This window comes from Parasteatoda tepidariorum, chromosome 1, assembly GCF_043381705.1.
Source record: "Parasteatoda tepidariorum isolate YZ-2023 chromosome 1, CAS_Ptep_4.0, whole genome shotgun sequence".
Taxonomy (NCBI): domain Eukaryota; kingdom Metazoa; phylum Arthropoda; class Arachnida; order Araneae; family Theridiidae; genus Parasteatoda; species Parasteatoda tepidariorum.
Genome location: NC_092204.1, coordinates 53,172,767 through 53,196,545, shown reverse-complemented (window position 1 = coordinate 53,196,545; position 23,779 = coordinate 53,172,767). Strand labels below are relative to the sequence as shown.

The following is a 23,779-nucleotide window of genomic DNA, read 5'->3' as shown; positions in this document are numbered from 1 at the left end:
TATATCTTTTTGTAAATGACTCATTAACTCATGGGAGGTAATGCAGGAATCGAGTTAAATCTTAAAATATCTTATTCAAATTGTAATCATTTTTGAAAGTTCATTTGATTTTTGAGCAATTGTTAATACAAAGGAATTTCACAAAATTCTACTTTAATTCAATTCACTAGGTAAAATAAAATATACTCAAAATAATTTATTTCTTTTATTGAATATGGTTTTAATCTTTATAATATGTTCATAAAAATACCCTAAGCACAAAATAGTGAAATTTCTAAAAAGGATGCAACACCGGGAGAAAAACTTTTCACGGGAAATTCTAATTTACCACCATTGTTGTTATTAAAGTGAATTCAAGCAAATCTAGTAAACCATGAGCTTGCTGAAAAAATGTTTTCAAAATGCAAACAAATTATTGAAAGCTAACTTCACTGCATAATCCTGCCATAATTTGTTAGCATTTCTAAAGGTTCCCAAATTTTTTCAGCATTTGAAATTACATGGTTTAAACGAGGTCTATTTGAACTCACTTTTTCTATACTTTAAATTTTAAGTTACTCCTGTAGTGGAATAAGAATTTGACACGAAATGTTTATCTCACGGTATGGCATCCCTCTTAAGGTGTTGTTCAGAATGTTAAAAGCTAACTCGAATTTCAGTAATATAAAACGGAATTTTGTGAACTTTTTAATATAAAAAAGAATATTTTTCATAACTTTCAAACTCCTAGCAAAAATTCAAATAAGTTACGATTAAAAACAGCATGCTGCATTTATTATATTTTTATGCAGATTTTATTTTACTATGGTTTTTATCCTCTCTAAAAATCTAATAATAATATACTTGTTCATTTCAACGATATAATAAAAGAAAACTTAAGCAATTTTTTTTTTTTTTTGAAGCTTTAGCTTATTTAACCCATTGAATCAATGTTTTGCATACATATTTTCAAGAAACCTTATTGCCAATACCAAATAGTAGTATTCAAAACAAGGGGAAAAGTTCATTTGTACATTAAAATAAAAATACATTCGTTTTTTTTTCTCTTAAAAGATAAATTAAAAAATTAAACCTTCAAATTTTAACAATAAACAATCAAAGTTCCATCGATATTATGATATAGGATCAGTAATTATACTATCGGAATTTTTCTTTTAATGTCTTAAGTTTTTTTTTTTTTTTTATGTTTTAATTGTGTCAAATACTATCAAATAACTATTTTAAAAAATATTCCAAAGAAATCTTATTACAATAAAATCACATCTACGCATTAAATATTTAAAAAAAAATAGTGCTGAAGAAAGAAAAAAAAATAGTTCAAAAATATTTATAAAATATAAGATAGAAAAATAATAAGTATCCAACAGAAAAATTTACCGATAAATTCTCTGTAATAATTGAAAATATCAAGGTTTCTTCCACAAATTTCAGCCTCTTCCCATTCAAGGAAATAGCAATGACATAGAAAAACTATCATACCGGCGGTTCAGTGCAAAGACCTTAGTTTTATAACATTTAAGGCAATTTTTAAGGAAGTTAGAAAAAAAAGTGAAGAAGATCGAACGTGATATAGGCAAACGCCGAAACAGTGAAATGGAATCTCAATTTTTTTCGTGAAAACAAAGATAAGAATTGAGATCATTAACAAGAAGACATTATTTAGGTTGAGGGTAATTTTCTGTTCTGAATTGTTAGTTGAAAGGAACAATAGAGTCATTAAAGTACTTATATAAATATCATTACTACTTAGAAAAAGCTGACTAGACATTATAATGCGGTATCAATCCTAGAGAAATAACATAAATGTTTATGAGACACATTGCACTTTCTAAATATCAGCAATAAAAATGTTGAGCCTAGTCATTATCACCATTAACACAATTTTATTTTTAATTCGGAGATAAAAATTTATATGAGACGATTTTATCGTACAGCAATTTTAATCGAATTATTCAGATAGTTATATAAAGGAGGCGATCGTCTGCCAGAACAAGCTGAAACATCGAACTTAGTTAAAATATTCACACAAAAATATTTTAAAACCATTAGATCCGCTAGTCAATGGTTTACAATAACTTTCAGTTTTATGAAACATTTAAAATATTTAAATTTTCGACCCCTTTAAAAGCAAATAAGAAACAATATTCCATTGCGGTTGGAAAAAAAGAACAATACTAATAGATATTTAAATAACTGAATGTTTTTCTCCTTTAGTTACACTCATAACATTATAAAATAAATAAATAAAAATAAAACTTTATTTTAGAACTGAGGTATCTTCGTATATTAAATTTTAGTATTTATGGAAGAGAGATAAGTTTCAGTCCCTTTTCTATTAAAAAATTCAGTGCTGAATTGGTTAATCTTAACTCAACTATATTTTTAATTTGTCAATCTTAATGATATCGCAATAGTGATAACAGAAATATAAATACCTTCACACGATTGATCATTAAAAAACTTTAAAATTGTTGCAATAATCACACCAGATACAGTTTTAATTATCTAAAAATGAATGCTAAAAGCACACAAATAAGAATGTAGTTCCAAGATACAATAATAAAAATATAAGTTTCAGAATTTCTAAAAATAAAAATAAATGAAACTTACTAGTAAGCTATAAGAGAATATTCAAGGATGAGTTACTAGAGATTGGTGTAACTTAAAGAAACCTGGATGAAAAATGAACTTTAGAATATGAAGTTCGGATATTTTTATCCTTTGATTTACATAAAAAAGTCTTCCGGCTAGCACGTATCTTCAGATAATTTCAGCTTGCAAATTTCGATTTCGTTCTACATCATATTAAGCCAGAAGCATCCAGCTGAAATTGGTCATGACGGCTATTTTCAGCTATACAGCAAATGAAACTTCAACTTTCAATTGCAAATCAATCGTTAATTACCTCTGACTTCGTGTCTTTATGCAAATCGTAGGAGTTTTTTTTTTTTCTTTCTCCCCTGCTCTTTTTATTTTCGGCACAACAAAAAATGAAACTGCGTGTAAAAACGCATTTAAAATGCTTGAAGAGAATGGACAGTTCAAAATGCCTGATGAAGAAAATGGACGCAGTTCAAAATGTGTGTTGACGATGGACACAGTTCAAAATGCGCGATATAAATGGACATAGTTCAAAATGTGAGTTAAAAAAAAAAAAAAACAGATGTAGCTCAAAATTTGCGCTTAAAAAAAGAAAAGAAAATAAAAAAAGACGCAAAAATGAAATCGCACTTGATTTCATTTTTCAAACCACAGTTATATCTTGTATTGTGAAAGAATTATTAAAGATCCAAATAGATTAATAAATTCTTAATGCATAAACTACATCTTACAGTAAGCAAAATAAAATTTAAAAGGAAAAAAAAAAAAAAAAAAAAAAAAAATAAAAAAAAAAAAAAAAAAAAAAAAAACAGAACATTGAACATTATAATTTTTGAGCTGAGCAATTTTTATTAATACATACAATTTCAAAGGTTCCAAGGGATCACATTAATGTGCTGCTTATTAAACTCAGACGATATTTTTAAGCTACGAAATTTGATTTGAACCGCCATTTCTCCGAATAAACACATCTACTTTTTTCTTTTAATGACGAATTCGGATATTAAACCTTAAAAATATGGGGGGGGGGTAATCTGAAAAATATACTTCCAATGGTTTTTTGTCAGGCGGTCAAAAGCCTAGTCCCCTTAGTAATTTTTGCGTTTTGCGTGATTCACCATATCTTAGGAACTATTCCAGCGAAAATACAAATTTATTGCACAAAGTCACATCTTAACAAATTCTTCTCAAAGACAATTTTATCTAAACTATATTTTTAGTTAAAACTATTTTTTATGGCTTATATTAAAAAAAAAAAAATTTAAGGTAAAATTTTTTTTATAGTATTTAAATTTTTTTAATTTTGGATTATCCATAAATTTTAATGAGAATCGATCAATTAATTTCTTTATAAAACAATTTCAAAAATACTATTTTTTACCTCTTAACTTCTCATTATGACTCTCTTATATGACTGATTCAGCTCAAATTTTAGAATTTGTGCTTTAAAATTGCATACATTTAAATGATGCAAAAATTCTTTTTAATGCAATGAACAGTGGTTAAGATGGTAGGGTCCAGTTACAAGGATATAACACTATAAACTTTCTCACTATCGAATTTTTTATAATGTTATTTTTATCTCAAACTAAGAAAATTTATATTTCATTTAAAATAATTAAATAACCCAGATTTTAGAAAAAAAAATTTTTTTTTAATAAAATATTATAGACAATTTTTAAAGCACATTCTAAGTTTAAGAAATGTGCTAAAGAATAGTGGAATTGTGTTATTGTAAAAAATTACTTCCAATTTGTTACAAAATCAGTCATTTGTTTTTAAGTTTATTTACAGATTTTATTCCAAGTTGGTGATATGGAGATTTCTGCTAAGTGACTATCACCACAAATTCTTTAAAAAACAGTAAATATGTTAATTTTTTTCACATTTTCAGGAAAATTTTCAGGAAATCAAAGGATTTTGATTTATTTTATTCCAGTTCAACTTAGTATTTTATGCAATTTAAAAAACACCTAAAAATGTATTTAAACTTATTTCCTAAAATTACACAAACAATTTTTAACTTCTTTTTTTTTTCATTTGATAATTTAACATTTTCAGGACATCAAAGGACTTAAGATTTATTTAATTCTATTTCAACTTAGTATTTTATGTAATTTAAAAATATCTAAAAATGTATTTAAATTCATTTCCTAAAATTGCACAAACAATTTGACTTTTTTTTTTTCATTTGATAATTTAACATTATAAAATATATCTTTTATAAAAGATAATACCCACGAAGTAAATGATAAAAAGTTTTATCCCTTTCTTTCATTCAAGACAGCACAGTCCTTATCTTAAAAATTTGCAATTAAAATACTAATACCATAGATTCTGGACAACTAGGGAACAGGGCATTATGGTCAACTTAGAATGTGAAACAGCAAGTTTTTGAACACAGATTGCATTTAAAATATGTAACACCATAATTTTTTATCCATTGTATGAAAGAGGTAGAAAGCAATGATCTGGTGCACAATTTTAACCCTCCAATTTGCACTCAAAATACAATATTGAAAGTATTCAAAGCAAGGCTAAAGACAACTGGGTGAATCTGGAGCAATGCAGTGAATATGTGAAATCAGATTACACTTGAAATATGCAATAAAATTTCTTAAATACACAATACAGAGACAGCTGCAAGGTGGTCCATGCTCAATTTTAACCCCTCTGATTTGCATTTAAAACACAATATCTTATGGATTCAAAACAATGTTGAAAGGTGATAGAACACCCGCCACCCAAAGAGGTGACCCAGGTTCGAATCCCAGCAATGGGAATTTGAATTCCGCACCCGGCTCACAACGACCATAGTGCAAACGTAAAAGATCTTCAGTGGTAGATGAATCATGGGTTAAAGTCCTCTTGCCGTGTCAGGCTAACCGTGGGAGGTTTTTGTTGTTTTCCTCTCCATGTAGCACAAATGTGGATTAGTTCATCAAAAAAAACCTCCTCCAAGGCAAATATCTCCCAATACTTGATCCAGGAGTTCTCTTGTCTTCTGGATTGGGTTCAAAATTACAAGGTTATGGAATTGAACATTGGTAGTCATGAACTCAAAATTGGGTCAGCTCACCAATGGCGGTAATAAAATTAATAGGCTAAAAGGGTAACCCGGGTTCAAATTCCAGTGGTGGATGGTAGATAAGAATTCTGGTCCCGACTTGCACTAACCACAATGCTGACATAAAATATCCTAAGTGGTAGATGGCTCATGGATTAGAATCCTCTTAACGTCAGGCTAACCGGCGAGAGGTTTTCATCTTAATGCATCTCAAATGCGAGTTAGTTTCATCAAAAAGTCCTTCACGAACGCTAGTTTGTCCCAATGCTTGATCCAGCTATGGAGTTCCCTTATCATATGGGTTGAGTTCAAAATTAAAAGGCTACTGCGTTGAATACTGACAACTGTAAACTCAGAATAGGGTCAGCTGTTCAATACCGGATATTAAATAAAAATAAGAGATTAAGAAATTTATGTGACTTCGTTAAACCGTATAAATGCAAATTCTATAAATGACCAGACGCAAAAAATAATCAATAACTAACAATAGCATAACAAACGTAGTATTATTTAAATTTATAAACTTGCTGAAGATAGAAAGCACAGGGTCATTCCAATAAATCCGGAGAATCAAATAAACTAAAAATTATAAATCGCTAGTAAATATTATGTCTTTAACTTTAAACAATCACAGATAATGCTCGTTATGTTTTATATTAAATCCACACTGATTCAGAAACCAAGTGCATAAGTTACTTTTTTAAATTTAATGCTGTAATAAATTTAAAAAAATATTTATTATAAGATTTATTAAAAATAAATAAATAAATAAAAATAAGAAATTAAAAAATATAAGATACTAGAGCTTGTTTTCGACTTTTGGGCTCGTTTCAATTAAAAGTATTCAATGAAAAAGAATTAAATATTTTTTATTTATTTACTAAGATTTAAATGCTGTTAAAATGTAATTTTTTTTCTCCAAGATTGTTGGTTAAGTAACTTAAACTTAGTTATTGAATGTAGTCAAAGATATTTTAATATAAGTTTGTAAAAATATTTTTCAAAAATACTGAAGAAAAAAACAAATTTATACATGAGCACCTCCTACATGATTTATTCATAAAGTACAATTATCATTCTTAAGGTAAAAATATGTTTTGGGTAACTTAAAATTTCAATTTAGGATTGATTTTTCAACCTGTCAGTTGTCGATTTCGAACTCACCTAAAAATGGAATATTTGCTTTTATACATATCAAACAATTTATTAATGCAGATTATCAAAAAACATGCGTTACAAAGAAATTTTAGTAAAAACTAGCCCAAATAATTCTACAATTAAAGAATTTTGCTTTAGTACATAGAATATTATTGACAAAAAAAAAAAATATCTATGCTGTTTTTCTTTTTAAACAAAATTATGTAGGAAAGAAAAAAATTCTTTTTACAACTACGACACAAAATTAATTTGATTCAGTAAAGAGATTACATTGATTATTTTTGTTCTCAAGTTCGGTATTACAACAGATAGAAGTTTTAAATAATGATGTAACAAAATAACTTAATATTGAATAAAAAATCATTTAAAAATGATTTTTACAATACCATGAATTAACCTGCGTTGTTTATAAGAAAACTATCTTTAAAAAAAACTTAATTAACTTATCTTTAAACTAATCTCACTTAAAACCTATCTCTATAAAAAAAACTTAATCTTTAACTGCTCAAAAGCATTTCCAAACTACTTCATGCACTATTACTCAACATTAACATTATATATATACATATATATTCAGAATTAAATTATTTTACAATCACCTATGAATTTCATTCATGTCTCAAATAAGCCCCTATTTTTTCTTTTACAAAAATTAAGTAAACAAAATTTTTATCAAAAAATTAAGCTACATATCAGCAAAGCTAATTAATATACCAATATATACACAACATAAACATAGTATGAAAACAAAGATTGTTAAATTATGGCAAAAAAGGAGTATTATTTTTAAAAATATTTCAATTTAACTACATCAGTTACCTTTTTTTCAAAACACTCAGTTAAACCTTAATGTTATGGCTGGATTAACTTTTCTATACTATTACATTATTCATTATCAGTAAATAAAAGAAAATTGTAATTCTTAAAATTTTCATTAAATATTAACAACTTCTTTACAATTCACTACATAACTTTATAACATCAATTCATGTTACCTTTCTTTTGCACATAAATTTCTTAAAAAGATATAAAAACAATAACAGGATTATAGATATTTCATCTAAAAGAAATAAACTAGCTTAAAACTGCTTAATTAAACATCAGTCATGTAGCATAACACCTATAATATCAAACTGAAAGTTAAATTATTGCATATTAAATATCATAATTTAAAAATTATTGTACTTCTATATAATCATTTGTTAACATTTTTAACTACTGTGTCATTGCTTTCTTCAAGAAGCTACTAACTTATTTAAACAGCCCAAATATGAAATAACGAAAAGAGAATTATTTACTTTCACAACGAATTGCGGATTTAAAACATTCATGGTATCTGTCATTTATAAATAATATTGGACAGATAATAAATATTGTGTTATCAATAATTCAGTACTCACCTGTTGAATGCTGATCGGTTTACTATTTGACAATTACACATTTTTATTGGATAAAATGAAGAAATCTAATAATAATTGATTTAAAACACAATATCTGATCAATCAATAACAAATATAAATTATCCCAAAGTTACGCCCGGTATTCAAATAGCAACAACTACGTGTACACCATAAAAGATATGAAATAAACGCACCTCCAGGTAAATTAAATAACAATAATAAAAAAAAACATCATTCACCCAGGTAGACTAAAAGACACTAGAGAAAGAAACTTCTCCAGCCAATAAAATAGCATCTTATTTTTCTCAAACGACTATTGGTTGATTCGGTGGAAGGAAGGAGCCTGTTAATGAAAACAAAAACCCTGTTTCCTGAATTTTACGAAGATAATGGATACAATCTAAATTATTATTTTGGACACTATCTAAATTACTTTTTTGGACATAAACATAAGAGAGAAATCATATTTACAGAATTTTATAGAATGTGCTTCTAACAGAGCCCTGCTCCAACCAGAGCTGAATGACAAACCATCACGTGATAATCGCCAACTTGGCGAAAAAAGAACAAGTCTAATATTTTTTCAATGAAATATTCCTAGATAGATTTTACATCATTTTTACTCCATTATACACGTAATTTTTAGTAAAAATACTTTCTTAAACAAACAAAATAGATACTCTATAGATAATTATCTTTCTAAAAGAGAAAAAAAATGTGTATGGGGTGGAGTCAACGGACATCTCGCTTTTTTGTAGACGGGGAACTCTACAACCGTTTCCATATATTTTGGATATGGATGGGTGTTTTCTATACTAGAGAACGCTGCAAGCTCGGTACCGACTAAATTTCCGGGTTACTGTTTCCGTTGTATTTTAATGCCATTTGGCATTGTTGTGTTTTGAGATTCTTGCAAACAATGTCTTTGATTACTTATTACTTGTGTTTACAATGCTAACAATACTTGTGTTTACAATGCTAAAAGCACAGCTTGCAACAAGAACAAACAGTAATAAACTTATGGAAAGAGGCCAAATCAAGACTGCCAAAAAAGCGAGTTACTCAAAATCTAGCAACCATGTCATTTTTTTTAATAATGGATGGTGTTTTCAATAGAAATGTAAACAATAACAATCTCGAGCTCGGGACCTACTCTAGTTCCGGTTGAAAAGTTTGCAGCTGCTTACTACATGTTATTCTGATAGGCGATGTTTTCAAACGGATAATTTTGTTTTCAATAAAAGAAATAAATTAGATAATTTCTGAGCTCAAATCTGCCGTCTTTCTTAAGATATTAATGTTATTATGTAATTCTGGGGAGTTTGGAGTGAAAATGTGTTTTAGTTATTTTGTTATTTATTATTAAAAAAGGTGACATGGCTGCTAGAGTTTGAATAACTCGCTTTTTTGACAGTCTTGATTTGGCCTCTTTCCATTTGTCTATTACTGTTTGTTCGTGTTGCAAGCTGTGCACCATCTTACGTTTCTGTTAACACTTTTAGTATTGCAAACACAAGTATTGTTAGCATTGTAAACATAAGTAATAAGTAATCAAATACAATGTTTGCAAGAATCTCAAAACACAAAGATGTCAAATGACTTTAAAATACAACTGAAGCAGTAACCCGGAAATTTAGGCAGTCCCGAGCTTGCAGTAAAAAACACCATCCTAGTGTAAACGAGCCTAGTGTAAAAAACACCATCCATAAATAACAAAATAACTAGAACAAATTTTCACTCCTAACTCCCCAAAATTACATAATAACATTAATATCTTATGAAATACGGCAAATTTGAGCTCAGAAATTATCTAATTTATTTCTTTTATTGAAAACAAAATTAACCGTTTGAAAACATCGCCTATCAGAATAACGTGTAGTAAGCAGCTGCAAACTTTTTAACCGGAACTAGAGTAGGTGCCGAGCTCGAGATTGTTATTGTTTACATTTCTACTGAAAACACCATCCATAATAGCTTTCGTACTACAAAACAGTCAATATTTTTATGTGTTTCTTTCAGTTAATTTAAGAAAGTTGTTGTTTTTTACTAAAAGTATATGACAAAAACGCCAAAGGTTATGCACCAATTACTTCACCAACAGAAATACTTATTTTGCATAAATTATTTACCTAAATTTTAAAACGCTAAATTTTGAAACAAAATTTTAAATTTTTGAACCGACTATTATCCAAACTTCTTTTCATATCTCGAGTTATTTACTTAAGCCAAGATCTAGTTTTTCCAAATAAGAATTTAAAAAATAAACAATTTCATTTCAAACGTCGCAATAAAGCATTTTTAGCTATAACAGTATCCTGATTGTGCAAAAATTTATGAATACAAAAAAATAAGTAAATAAAATAAAATCATGGCTAAAGAACTTGTTAGAACCAAAACTCCAATTACAGCCATAGGTGGACATGTTTTACACCCAGAAAAGCATAACTTAGCTTTTGGGCGCTGGGCAATGCCAGTCATGGTAATTATCTTTCATTTTCATTCTAAACACATATTTTTTAATTTCGTTTATTATGTTCTTTTAGAATTTAACATAAGCTAATGAATAATAAATAAATGAATTTCAGACCATATTTTAATCTAACTTTATGGTAACTTTTTTCGGTGATTTTATTGACAACTTATTTGTTTGTTGCCAAAATAATCAGTTTTGATGTTAAATTACCTAAAGCAAATCAATTTTTCTTGAAAAATTTTTGAGAATTCATTTTTCTTGAAACGGGCATTTTCAAAACGATCAAGTGTTCAGCACTCTCATAGTCAACCAGTTATATATATTCAAATTCAGACTATTCACAATAGTAGCCAATATCCAACTTCAATATTCATAATTGTTTATGTGAGGGTGAGCTTATTAACCATTGCAGTTTATTTGAGACATTGAAGAAAGAATGATTTCAAACAAATATGAGCGTTTGATTTGAGCGTTGCTCACTCAAGAGTATATTTCTAACCAGCCAACGCGGAAGTTCAAGCTCTCCAAACTAATTAAAATCGCATTGAAATATAAATTATCCCGGCAAACGTTTTTAAAAAAATTTCCAGCTCTTAAAAGTATCACAGCATGCCTATCGGGTCTTTCAGGTATATTTTCAAATTATTTAATTATCGGGGTGGTCCACATTTTAAAATAATTTCATATTTTTTAAAGTATGCATTTCACTATCTCTTCAAATAATTGAGAAAAATCTTTGGGTTTTAGCCGAAGAAGTTGGCAGTTTTGATACTTTTTAACAAAAGAGGTATAGAAAAGTTTTAATAAATTTTGACTGAGATCGGCGATGATAACCGTAGAATAGAATCATTATTAAACCAAACTCATTTTCGATTATGTCACCGATTTGGATTGTTAATAAATACTTGATAGTTGCTAAGAAGGAGAAAATTATTTCTTTGCAGGCTCGAAAAATGCAAGATCCAGATCCTATAGAGAAAAGAAAAGCTATACAATCGCTATGCGATTTCGTCTTTGACCCAAAAAGAGTCGCATCAAAAGAGTTTTTAAGTATTTATTAAATTATCACTATTTTTATTATATTGTTGCTGTAGACATTTAGAAATGCGGGACGGTTTTAATGAAAATAATCTCATAAGGAACCCTTAGCTGTTCAGCTAGGCTTCTCCTACATAGCCTTTTTTCCTGTAGCTGTTGTTTCTAATTCCCAAGAGATCTAACTCAATTAATTAAACAATTCTTAAAGTCGATAAACTCCCAGAAAATCTAAAAGTAGTAGAGATTTTTCGAAAAACCTTGTCCAACTAAAAATAAATACAGTTTGCAATATTGTCGGGCGATGCTTGAGCTGTCCTACACTTGTGCAAACACGAAACTACTAAATGTACTGCTCGTACTAAAAGTCCTTCCTGTACAGTGAAAAACACTGAGAGTGGTATGCAAGTCTGCTGGGTTTTAAGTCTAAAAAAGCAAGGCACTCCCAGGGCGTTTTCTAGAAAGCGTTATAAGAGTTCAATCATGGTACTCTAGAAAATGTTTTTTTCCTACCTAACACGAGGAAATGATCAAGTGAATTTAAAGATTCAATGATACACTGTTAGATATAATAATGCTGAAGCATTTTAAAACATAACATCGTTTAAATTTTCTACAACCATAACATGGAAAGCCGAATTGAACCACATTATCGGAATTATAAACTTGATTATATTATACGATATCGAACTAAAGTGAAAGGATCGACTATGGTTCAACATGAACAAAAATACAGTTCAGTTTAACGCCTCATTAAAGTTAAAAGTCAATGGAACAAAGTATTTACACATTATAAGGGCCCTTATGTAGAAAAAGGAGTATTTTTGATTTGCACTCATTTGTACATGCGTTAAAGATAGGACAAGTAAGAAATTTTCAATATCATAACAATCAGGGATTAAAAGTTCTACCGTTTAGTACCTTCCTCTTAATAAAAAGTAAGAACTTTTTAAAATGGAGAAACTTGAACGAATATCTTAAAATAAATACTTTGTAGGAGCTTTATACTTGCCACTATTTTTAGACTCATGCGCATTTTTGCAATTAATGTTGCGACAATAGACCTATACCCTTCAACATTTGGGGTTTTTGCGAAATAATTTTTCAAGACATAGGGATCTAAAATAGAAAATTTGAAAACAAACTAAATTTTTATAAGCCTTCTAACAAAACTTAAAATCACAATTTGTCAATCTATCCTTTTCAGTGTCCTAGGAGATATAGCATTCGCCTCCCAATGAGGTGCCGCAAGTTTGAATTCCAGCGGTGGTTGGTTGATACGAATTCTTATCCCGGCTAACAGTGACCACATCTTACATAAAATATCCACAGTGGTATGCAGATCAAGGGGTAAGAATCCTTTTGCCATCGGGCTGACCATGAGATACTTTGAGATGCCATGAGATGAGACCAGGGCCCGATTAACCTCTGAAAATAGGGGAAGCATAATAGGATTTTGGGGCCCCCCTAACTTGAGCAAAAGAAATTTTTGATATTTTTCGCCCATAAACAATAAATTTTAAAGAGACAAGAACCATGTGAAAACTATTAGAACCTTAGAAAGGAATACAGAGATCTTATGCAATCATGTTGGACCCTTCTTTACGTGCTTTATGGTAACAAAAACATGTTAACGAAATTTAAATATTTTAATAAATTAAATTATAAAATTACTTGTTGTTATACGAAAGGTTCTTTGCAAGATTAGTCTCTTATTTTACGCCAATTCGTTTACTAGCGGCAGAACAACACAAAATTCTAATTCAGCATAAATTATTGTTACTGCACCAGAAAAATCATACCAAATAATTTTCAAACATGAAACAAAAATATTTTTCGTACTGATAGATATTTAAAAGTCTTGTGAGTTTAGTTCAACAATAAAAAGCAGAGTAAAATTAATTTGAGCCCACATGATAGAGAAAAAAGATTTTAAAAAAAATAAGAAAATTCATAGGTTTATTACCATTACATTTGTTTTTTTCTCGCTGTTAAATTCGCAAAATCTTCAATAATAATATCTGCAAATTGTAACCTAATTGTAATATCTCTCTCTATTGCCCAAAAGGGCTAAACTACTTAATTTATTATTTGAAAGAGTTGATCTCCACCGATTTTTTATTCTTTTCAATACAGAAAATGAACGTTCACTAGTGCAGTTATAAGTCACTAGTGCATTTTCAAAAATAAGAAATTGGGCCCTTAATTTCAGTCGTTTGGGGGCCCCCCTAGAATTTTACAGGGGAAGCACTTGCTTCCTGTGCCTTTTCGGTAATCAGGCCCTGGATGAGACCATGAGAGACAAATATAGATTAGTTCCATTAAAAAATTCTCCAGGCTAGTTTGTCCCAATGCTTGATCCAAGAGTTTCCTTGTCTTCTGGGAGGGATTCAAAATTGCAAAGGAGTTGAACATTGATAGTCGTGAACTCAGAATTGGATTGGCTGTTCAACGACGGGTATAAAATAAAACCTAACATTTGATACACTTGTTTAAATTTTTCATGCGTAGTGGTGCACAAAATTCTTTTAATTCTAATTTATTAAAATGTAAACGCATTGACTTTGCTATCACTAGGAAAAATGTTTTTTGAAAACTGCTGACATTCCACTGTAACTAGAGGATTTGGTTGTGAGTTGATTCTTTTTTTCTTTGCGCTTTCTTAGAATAAAAAAATCAATGGTTTACGGTGGCCACTTGTGACCTACATAATGTGTGACTAAAGAATGCATATGTATACCACCCCTCATTTTTTTTCTCTTCTTAATGGTAAAAATGAATAAAATTGGGAAAATATATTTACACTGTAGCTTTGTCAGATGCAACACATATTTTCAAGAAGTTGTTGCTAACTAATTCTTGAATTCCAATATAAGGTTTTAGGTTCTATATTAACTTAATTACAATTGACTAGACAGTAAAGATATGCATTTTCACAATGAATATGCCAAAATGGTGTAATTCTACCCAATCTTCCTTGTTATAGGCGTTGTTCCTTATTTGAGAAAATCGAGTGAAGATAACGATGTAAAAGTTAGGGAAGTGACCGCTCGATGTTTTGCTACAGTAGCTGGTAAGTTTTGTAAATTAAAATTGAAATCGGGAGAAGATGAATTAGGGTAATAAAAAGTAAACAAGACATAAAATCACATAATGGTTTTATGCAAACAATTCACGAATGACTTTTGCTAAAAATAATAAAAAACGTTTTGACGCAGAATTTTTATTAAACATATTTTCATACTTTTTTCATTATTTTGTATTAATTTAAGCCAAAATAAGAGAAAAATATTAAATTTAGTATTTCAATAATTCATAGTTATGAAAAACAGCATGAAACACCGGTGTCCTTTTCTGCATTAAAGATAAAATCTTCCAAACAATAATTTTTCAAATTTGCACTTATTTGCAAATATTTAGATAAGATATAGTTTTTCATGATTGAAATTTTTTTAACTTACAAAATCAATTATTGATACATTTTTGAATACGAATGAAAAAAAAAATTTCTATCTCATTTATTTGGATTTTATATTTTAGTAAAAATATGATTCAGATAATTTAGCAGATTTTTTTAGTAACCATGAGACTGCATTTTATAATTATAAAACAGCGAAATATATTTTCGCTTGTAATTAGAATGTCAGAAAAAAAAATGTTTATACAAGGGGCACCGGTGTACCTTCTGCGTCAAAGGGATAAATAAATTCCATCATTAAAATTAATTGAATTTATTTCAGCTACAGCAGCTGGTCGTAGAACTTTTGGGAAGCAGGATTTTTATAAAGAAGTTTTACGTTTGATTGTTGACGATGAAAAAACTGTTCGACATGCTGCTAATGTTGTACTGCAGAGACTGACGTTATCGCCAATGGGTAATTTTCAACATTTATTTTAAAAGCGCATAAAAATGAATCCGCCTTTTGATAAATACGCTTTGGAAGTATAAAAAAAAAGAAGTTTATTTTTGTGTTTTGAATATATTCAATCACTAAAATATTACCTTATCAATTCAAAAGCTTCTAAACCACTCAAAAAAGTTGATTATGGTCGGATTAGGTAGGGGGTGTAGCTTCAGAGTCTGCAGCCCTATATTTTTAGGGCCCCGACAGAGACTAAAAAATTTAAAGTATTAAAACTGCTTTTTGTCATTTATTTATAATTGCATACATTTTGGGAGTGAATTTCCAAAATCACAGACAAAATGAAGTTAGGTGCAGGTCATTTTAATGCGTCGTTCAATGATGACGTGAAAGATACATTATATTAGGTAAATCTAATTTTATCGATATTCATCTTAATTATAAATGATGTTTAGTCGTGGAGTTACGAAGAATTTTCAGGGGGTGTTGATTGGTTCATTATAGTGTATACATTTCCAAAGTGTTTCAATAAAAACTTAAAAAATAATTTGTAATTACTCTTTATTTGAATTCCAGCTGCCGAAGAATTAGTTAGATCAGATGCTATACCAATTCTTCTCAACCAAGTGCCGCAAGAAGAAGATGATACTCTGGTAAATAAATTTTTAAATTCTAGGTAACCGTTAGCTTTGGGCTTATTTACATAGTGTTTTCTAAGAAAACCACATTTCCAGATGTATGCTAGAGATGACACAGCCAGAGCCCTGAGTACCGCGCATAGGCTCGTTGGCTGAAAGAAGTTTTTAGAATGAAAATTTTATAAAAATTTCATAATTTTTTTTTACGACTTTCAAAATAAAATACATAAAAATCTATGTATAAGTATAAAAAATAATAAAATAACTGACCATGTAAAAAATAAGGAAATATAAAACGTTGTGGGGGGCGGAGTTATCGATCATGCCAACCGTCATCTATCAAAAGGTACCTCGTGATAGAATCAAGTTAGCATGCTTTATATACTAGTGAATGATGTTAAACTTTTGTAGTGGTAGTTACACCACAACGTCATTTTCCGAAAGCAGGTATTTTCAACATCTAATAAGGAAATAAATACTCTCAATAATTAAATATCAAATAGAAAAACTAGTTCTCTAAACCCCCAACTTTAGCCATAAATCGTTTAAAAATTTTAGCCTTTATCTGATTTGTTAAATTTTGGGCGCAGGTAAGCTTAGGTCCCCCCCCAAAAAGTCTTTAGATTTGGACATTTAAAAGTAATTCCAAGCTCATTTCTAATGTAAATATACATAATGAGATATAATATACATAATGAGGTATAATATACATAATCATATTCGAATGTAATATACATGAGGAGAAGGTCTATCCAAGATCTTTATCTTTGTTAAATTTTCAGTTTTGTTTACATATATCTCTAGTAGTGCATTTTGTATTGGTAATCAAAGCCTCCACCCTTGTAAGATATTATATATATGACTTCGCGAAAATTTGGTAAGTGCATGAAATAACAGATCATTGATGCTCACACTCGGAAAATTAGTTATTTTCGCAAACAGTTATTAAATATAATGTAACAGTTCTTAATTAGTAAAAATACAGTTAGTAGTAAATTATAAACTGATGATTTTCGAAAATTTATTACAGAAAACCGTTCAGGTTAGAAAAAATTATTTTTGCCGAAAATTAATGTGGAATTACATAAATATTTTTCCTTTAGTTCCTAGTTTTAGTTTCAAACAGTTTTCGGCAGATGGTGCTAAGAATTTCTTCTTCTTCTTTTTTTTTTTTTTTTAAGTTGTGTCACCCGCCGGCGGAAAGATTTCAATATATATATATTTTTTAATTAATATTTCTTGATTCAGAATGCTGTCTATCGCCATATTTCTAAATTTTCTCTGGAAGAAACAAATTTAAGCTCCGTCACATTTCATGCCAATTATTTTTCAACCTTAACCGTTTTTCAGTTAAAACTTTTGACGACTTTTAAGCTTTTATACTCGCAATTGCTGTGTTAGCAACTTTTTTAATTGGCCCTTAACATTAAGGAACTTTACTGTACTGAGTTATTATTGATTACTGTTAAGTAGAGTTTTGAAGGTTTGTGAATAATGATAATAATATTATTATCATTATTATAAAAATAGAGAGTTATTTTTATAATGCAAAAGCAAACATTTATGCAATTCGCATAATTTTCAGTTTTATTTTAAAATTATTTTGTTTTGTTAATCTTGACATCTGAACAAGTTTTTTTCTTATACTTTTAAAGGAGCTTCTATTGCAAACCATCTATGTTTGCTGTCTTGTGGATCCCGATAAAGTGCTTCTTGCAGGAGGCTTGGAATCAATCATACCTTGGTTAAAGTCTTCTAATTCTCGAATCAAGGAAAGAACAGCAATGATAATCAAGGAATTAACGTAATTCTTTTTGTACATGTATCTCTAAATTGTGATTAAATGTTCACGCTTAACTTTTTAAATTGAGTTTTAATGTTAATTAAAACTCAATTTAAAAAGTTATAGTTAAGTTAAAAGTTCAACAAATTAACCTGCCAACGGTAAATTTGTAAAAAGTATTAAATTAACAGTAATTAAACAAATTAACATGCTTTTTTTAAGCAAATATTACAAACATAACTTTTAGATTACTTTTAAAAAAATTAAATCATTGCTGACAAACGCTTTGTCATTTTGAAACAATTAAAAATAATTGAGTAATTAAAATATTTATTTTCAACACTTTAAAAAACAACACGCGTATATTGTTAGAATATGAATAATCAATAATATGTATATATATAAAAATTTATCTATGATTCTAGTGTAGATGCCAAGGGAAGAAATAAAGCTCTTGATTTAGGTGTTCTTCCTCTTTTATTAAATTTACTTGATGGCAATGACGAAAAGATTCAAGCAAAAGCCTTATCCGCTCTTATGATGTAAGTATGTCGTTATTTTTCAAATAAAAAATAATTTCTCTCAGGAATATAACTTTACTAACCTCCTTTGCCTACCAGCTTGGTCACATTCAAAAATTATATTGTACAACATTTACACTTTAATGGTACCCAAACCGAATGCACAGAACAACTAAACATTCTAATTCTCTAACCCCTTCTCCAATCCTAACACCTTAATTTGTTTTAAACAATAAATTTAACAAATTTTTCCACTGTTTGATGCTCATTCGGAAATACTTTCATTTCAATTTTAACTATTTTCAAGAAATGTCCGCATTGTTGTCAAAGTTCTTAATGTATTGAATTTTAATAATAACTTAAAATCTACCTGTCAGCCATAAAATCACACAAACCACAGAAAATATGAGTTCGGGTATTCCAGCAATCTGCATAAATATGAAAACTAGAAGCAGTAGAAGTATTAAAACTATTTCCATCTCTGTCATGCGATAAGATGCAAAACTCACCCAAACGCTTCATTACGTGCTGTTCTACTTCCTAATGCACCTCTCGAGCTATTAACTTGAGTATTGTATAATATAATGTTCGGAAAAGGCAAGCTCCGTCACGAATAATTCGTATGACAGTACGCGGCCAACACCTTCTAGACTTCAGAAAGAAGGTCTCAGTACGGGTTACCATAAACAAGAAATTCGGTCCCTTAGTTAGTCCAAACGAAATGACATCTTTCGCATTCTCCCACGCTGCACAGCTTAGTAGCCCGGACGTAGTGGCATCTTTCTTTTAACCTCCACTGCGCAGTTTATGTTCGTTACGTCAGACTACTTAATCGATCCGTGATGAGGCCTTCTCTTATCTAGGAAGTGTTGATGCGGCCCCATAGAAATGTTTGTTTAAAATTTTTATATCCATTTTACAAATGATCAAAAATAAATCCAAATAATTACTTCTTAACTAAGTTTTTATTTCTATAAAAATACAAAATTAGTCTAAATAAATACTTAACGCATAATTAACTATTAAACACTGCATTAACAATCACTTGAGACAACCTAACGAAATGAATCTAAATAAATACCAAACGTACCATTAATTTTTAACCTAACGAAATAAACAATAACAATAGTGTTGTCAATAAATAGATAAATAACCGACTTTATGGTGCCTCATAATACAGTCTAGTCAGAAATTCTAGAAAAAAAATTTTATTTTTATTTTTATAGGATAGCAATCGCTACCCCAGCGAAGTTCTTGTCTCTGAATAAAGGTGCTATAGCAAAACTTTTGCCATTCTTAAAAGTTCGAAATGCAGAAATACGTCTGAATACTATAAAGGTAAAAGTCTTTTTAAGTTCCTCAACTTAAAATGCATTTTACACCATCCGTCAATGCTTAATTCTTCAAGTATTTTGGCAATGAGATATGCTTTAGAGCTTTGAATAAAATTATTTTTTTTTAAAAATGCATGATATAATGGAAAAATTTATTTATTAATATACTTTCAGATTAAGAAAGAATAATACTTAAACAATATTTAATAGAAATATTTAGTCGTTTACAGCTGAATTTCGGATACCCCTTGTAAAGTATTCTTATAGAAATTTTGCACATTTATTCTTAATAGAATTGATTAGATTTGAATGACAGATTTAAAACCAAAAATTGGGAAAATCCGATTCTGGTAAAATTTAAACATTGTTTTGTAAATAAAGTTTCATAAAAAGAATACTTTGTACAATATGTAGATAATTTTATCTAAATGTGTGCATTATTTATTGAAAAATCGTGTCACCCACTTCAAAATGAGTTTTAATAAAAAAATGTATTTTTGCGCCCCTACTTGAGTTTCTGGCTGGTAGCGAAATGGACAACTAGACGTCTTCTCATTTTGTGAAGTAGTAAAATTAACTTTTAACGTAAATATTCGCCACAACTTTGTCATAAATCTAAAGAAATATCGGTTTTGAAGCACGTTTCTTCTTCTCACACCAAGGAACAAGCAGAGATGGTTACATGAAATCACTGGCTGAACCTCTTTCCTAGTTTCTAAATCAACAAAATTTGAACCAAAATCAATTATGCGTCGTTTAAAGTGAAAATGTAGCTAATTCAAACTACGTTTAGTCTTATTTTTGTTTAATTAATTCTAGTCAAGCCTAATGGAAATAGTTTCCAAAGGCTCTCTCTTCTTGAAAGACGAGTATTATTAAGTATTTTTCCTTGAAGTCCATGCAATACCTTAACGTAAAACAATAATTTTTATATTTTAAGGCAAGGTTTTCGTATTATCAAATTTAATGTGTAGAAAAATTTAGTACAATGGTTTAATATAAAAGGAAGATAAATTTTCATTTCAAATTAAATAAAATTTTGTATTTCATTCAAAATAGGCACTCATATGTACTAACAATTGTAGATATGTCTATTTTCGCTTTTCTTATTTACTAAAGGATAATTTTCACAGCATATTTCAATAAACCACACAACGACCGATTAACATTTAATATATTATTACTCAGTCAAGTAGAGTTGAAGAGCGAAATGTATAACAAACGAAAGAATTGTCAATGGAAGTAGTACATTCTGTAAGCATCACAAATTACTCCGAAACAGGTACTCCGCTTTTCCTTACAGATTTATAGAGAAAGTAAATTATAAGTTTCATATTTACGCTTTCTTTCCTCAATAGGTGTTAACAGCCTTAAGTGAAGCTCCCCCTGGAAGAAAGATATTGCTTGATCGCCTCCCAATGGTATGTTAACCATTTAAGGCTATTTCATGTGCTTAATTTTTTATTTATTTTAAAGACACGGTGGTGAAACAATATTTTAAGTTATTTGGTGATTATGATAATTTTCCACACATTTTTATAACTGAGGACATGGCATTTCCAAAACATCTTCACCCAGTATCTTAAAAAAACAACAAACCGGAAGTATTGCAGCCCCCCCGTGACGCCGTAGTAGCTCAGATTAGTGCAAATCACTACATTCATATTCTATTATATGTACTGCCATCTGCTGATAATAGAGAGAACCCATGTGAGGAATAAGTTTTCATTTTGCAAACTTCTATTAGGAAGGTATAATATACAGTCATTCATTATTGTGATTGACTAGCAAGTACAGTCTTCTATGTCAGATTGTTTCAATCCCATTTAACTGCAGAGTTATTTTAACATTTCAGAATGAGTTGGTTACTCTTTTTTGCCACTTGGAAAGTGTATACACAAATGATCTAATACAAGATTAGAATAGATATGCGAAATTAATTTATTAACAATTTAATAAAGATGTTGTTGTTAATTTGCGTCGCACTAGAGCTGCACAATGGGCTATTGGCGACGGTCTGGGAAACATCCCGGAGGATTTAATAAAGATGATAGGTCCCTATCTTATGGTGAATCGATCAAGATAGATTCAGACACCCAAGCACTGTTAAAAGTTTGAAAACTTTATGAACTGCAATGGATATATTAACATTAGATTGTAAGCATTCTAGTTTGTAACTGAATAAGTTCCTAAGTTAATTTAATTATAGTACTAATTGTATAGAAGAGAACATGATTTTCAGAAAGAACATTAATTTAACATGGAATCACATAAATAACTAGAAGCTCATTAACAGGCACAAATTTGATCATCCCCAAGATGGTCTAGCACTCCAATAGTAGTAAAATTATTCTTAGATAGTTAGAAAAGTTCCATCGATAGACGTATCCAATGTGATTGTCTACTTACTTTACAAACTAAATTATTACTTCAGCTTACAATTAGGACCCTAGTTTATACCCTGTTGGGTGTTTGCGCAGTTAGTCGAATGCAGCAACCACGCATATTTGCGTGTTTTTTAAGTCAATCATACTTTATAATTATTGAATCTAAGGTGTCTTATGCGAACTAGCCATCTATATAAACAGACAGGTTGCATGTGTTTTGTTGCTAATGCCAAAACTGACTTGTTAATGTTTATCAGTTTGTGATTTGCTCATGAACATCGTCATTATTTCGTTAATGAGTTGTTTTAAATGCTAAGCATGTTTTTTCTCTCTCCATAGACTTAATGCAATCAGCCTTCGAGCGCGTATGCTAACTATATCCGATAGTCGTAATAAAGTACTTTCAATCATTCTCCCAAGATGAGGGGTTTCCATACGAGAGTCTTTTAAGTGTATACATTTATAAGTTTAGATAGTGAGCCTGATTCATTGGTAAGTCACCAGCTTTAGCTAATTATGCCCTTCTCCTGAAATGTCACATTTTAATTATTATTTCATCAATCAGAAATGTATTATAAATACGAAAATTCAAGAGTAGATGACAGTAGGTCAACTTTGCTTATTATTTTATTGAAATAACCAGTCGACTTCAAACTGTACTAAAATAATGTGTTTTCAATCTAAATAAAAGTTACACTAAAGCAATTTTAAAAACAGAGCGCAGTAAAATAATAGTTTTCAGATATAATTAGTTAAATGTTATTTTCTTGCAGCTTACACCACTTCTCAATGATAATGTGAAAGAAATTCAAGATGCAGCAAAAAGAATGATAAGTGTTGTAACCTTTAAACCTTAAAAATTAGCACAATATTCTATTTCATTGACTTGGAGCATTAACTATTGTATAACCAATGTCATTAAAACATTTTTCTTTCAAAATGTTGGAGCTGGTGTATTTTACTTCATGAACTTTTATCTGAACTTTGAATCTTAAGAAAATATTGCTATACAATATTATTGTGAAACAGAAAATTTTTGATATCAGTACAGTGCTTAATCATTACTTATTAATTAATCAGTGTAAAATTAAAAAACTTTCTAAAAGAGTAAATAAAAATTTGAAATCTTTAAATCTATTTTTATAAGAAAATAAATATCTTAAAAAAATCAATATAATAGTCAAAATCTTGTAGTTTAGTTGTAACACACTAAATAATAAGTTGTCTTGTAAACAACTTATACTGTAATTTAAAAAACTGTTTTAAAATCAGATATCGTCCTTTCCCCCCCCTTTTGTTTTGAAACTATTTTCTAGTAATTATTTCCTTTTTCTACCGAATTAAAACAATTTTGAAGAATATAACTAAAACTGTGGTGCAAACAGAGTAGAGCCATAACTCTTTTCTAAAATACTTTGTTTAATACAAATAAGTATTTTATCTGCTAGAGCACCAATATACTACATAAAGGTAAATAAAATTCATCTCCCAAATTTATCTACATATTAAATTATTTAAA

At 29.2% G+C, this 23,779-nt stretch overlaps 2 protein-coding genes across 4 annotated transcripts in view; one reads left to right on the top strand and one right to left on the bottom strand.

The window, feature by feature from the left end:
* Nucleotides 1–8,486, bottom strand: part of LOC107444999 (epidermal growth factor receptor kinase substrate 8) — a 79,181-nt gene extending 70,695 nt beyond the window's left edge. Inside the window, exon 1 of one of the 2 annotated variants that reach the window (XM_016059298.3) lies at nt 8,227–8,486. The gene's annotated coding sequence lies outside the window, so the exon portion shown is untranslated. The remainder of the gene's footprint in view (nt 1–8,226) is intronic. The other variant, XM_071180248.1, reaches the window with a different exon arrangement.
* A 1,894-nt stretch (nt 8,487–10,380) lies between these two features.
* Nucleotides 10,381–23,204, top strand: LOC107444996 (radial spoke head 14 homolog). 2 transcript variants are annotated; one of them, XM_071180235.1, is made up of 10 exons: nt 10,381–10,705; nt 11,644–11,749; nt 14,721–14,807; nt 15,475–15,609; nt 16,174–16,250; nt 17,891–18,039; nt 18,444–18,560; nt 19,766–19,877; nt 21,232–21,294; nt 23,034–23,204. In XM_071180235.1, exons 1-10 carry the CDS (start codon nt 10,595–10,597, stop codon nt 23,115–23,117), a joined length of 1,041 nt encoding a protein of 346 aa, XP_071036336.1. In that variant the 5' UTR covers nt 10,381–10,594; the 3' UTR covers nt 23,118–23,204. The 2 variants fall into 2 exon arrangements, with proteins under 2 accessions (XP_071036336.1, XP_015914779.1); XM_016059293.3 differs by lacking the exon at nt 14,721–14,807.
* The last annotated feature ends 575 nt before the right edge of the window (nt 23,205–23,779 follow it).

Bases quoted from the DNA above. Each gene is read 5' to 3' on its own strand.
- LOC107444996 (XM_071180235.1), top strand. From the start codon at position 10,595: ATGGCTAAAGAACTTGTTAGAACCAAAACTCCAATTACAGCCATAGGT. The intron at 10,706-11,643 runs GTAATTATCTTT...ATTTCTTTGCAG, and splicing joins GCTGGGCAATGCCAGTCATG to GCTCGAAAAATGCAAGATCC. The intron at 19,878-21,231 runs GTAAAAGTCTTT...TTTCCTCAATAG, and splicing joins TACGTCTGAATACTATAAAG to GTGTTAACAGCCTTAAGTGA.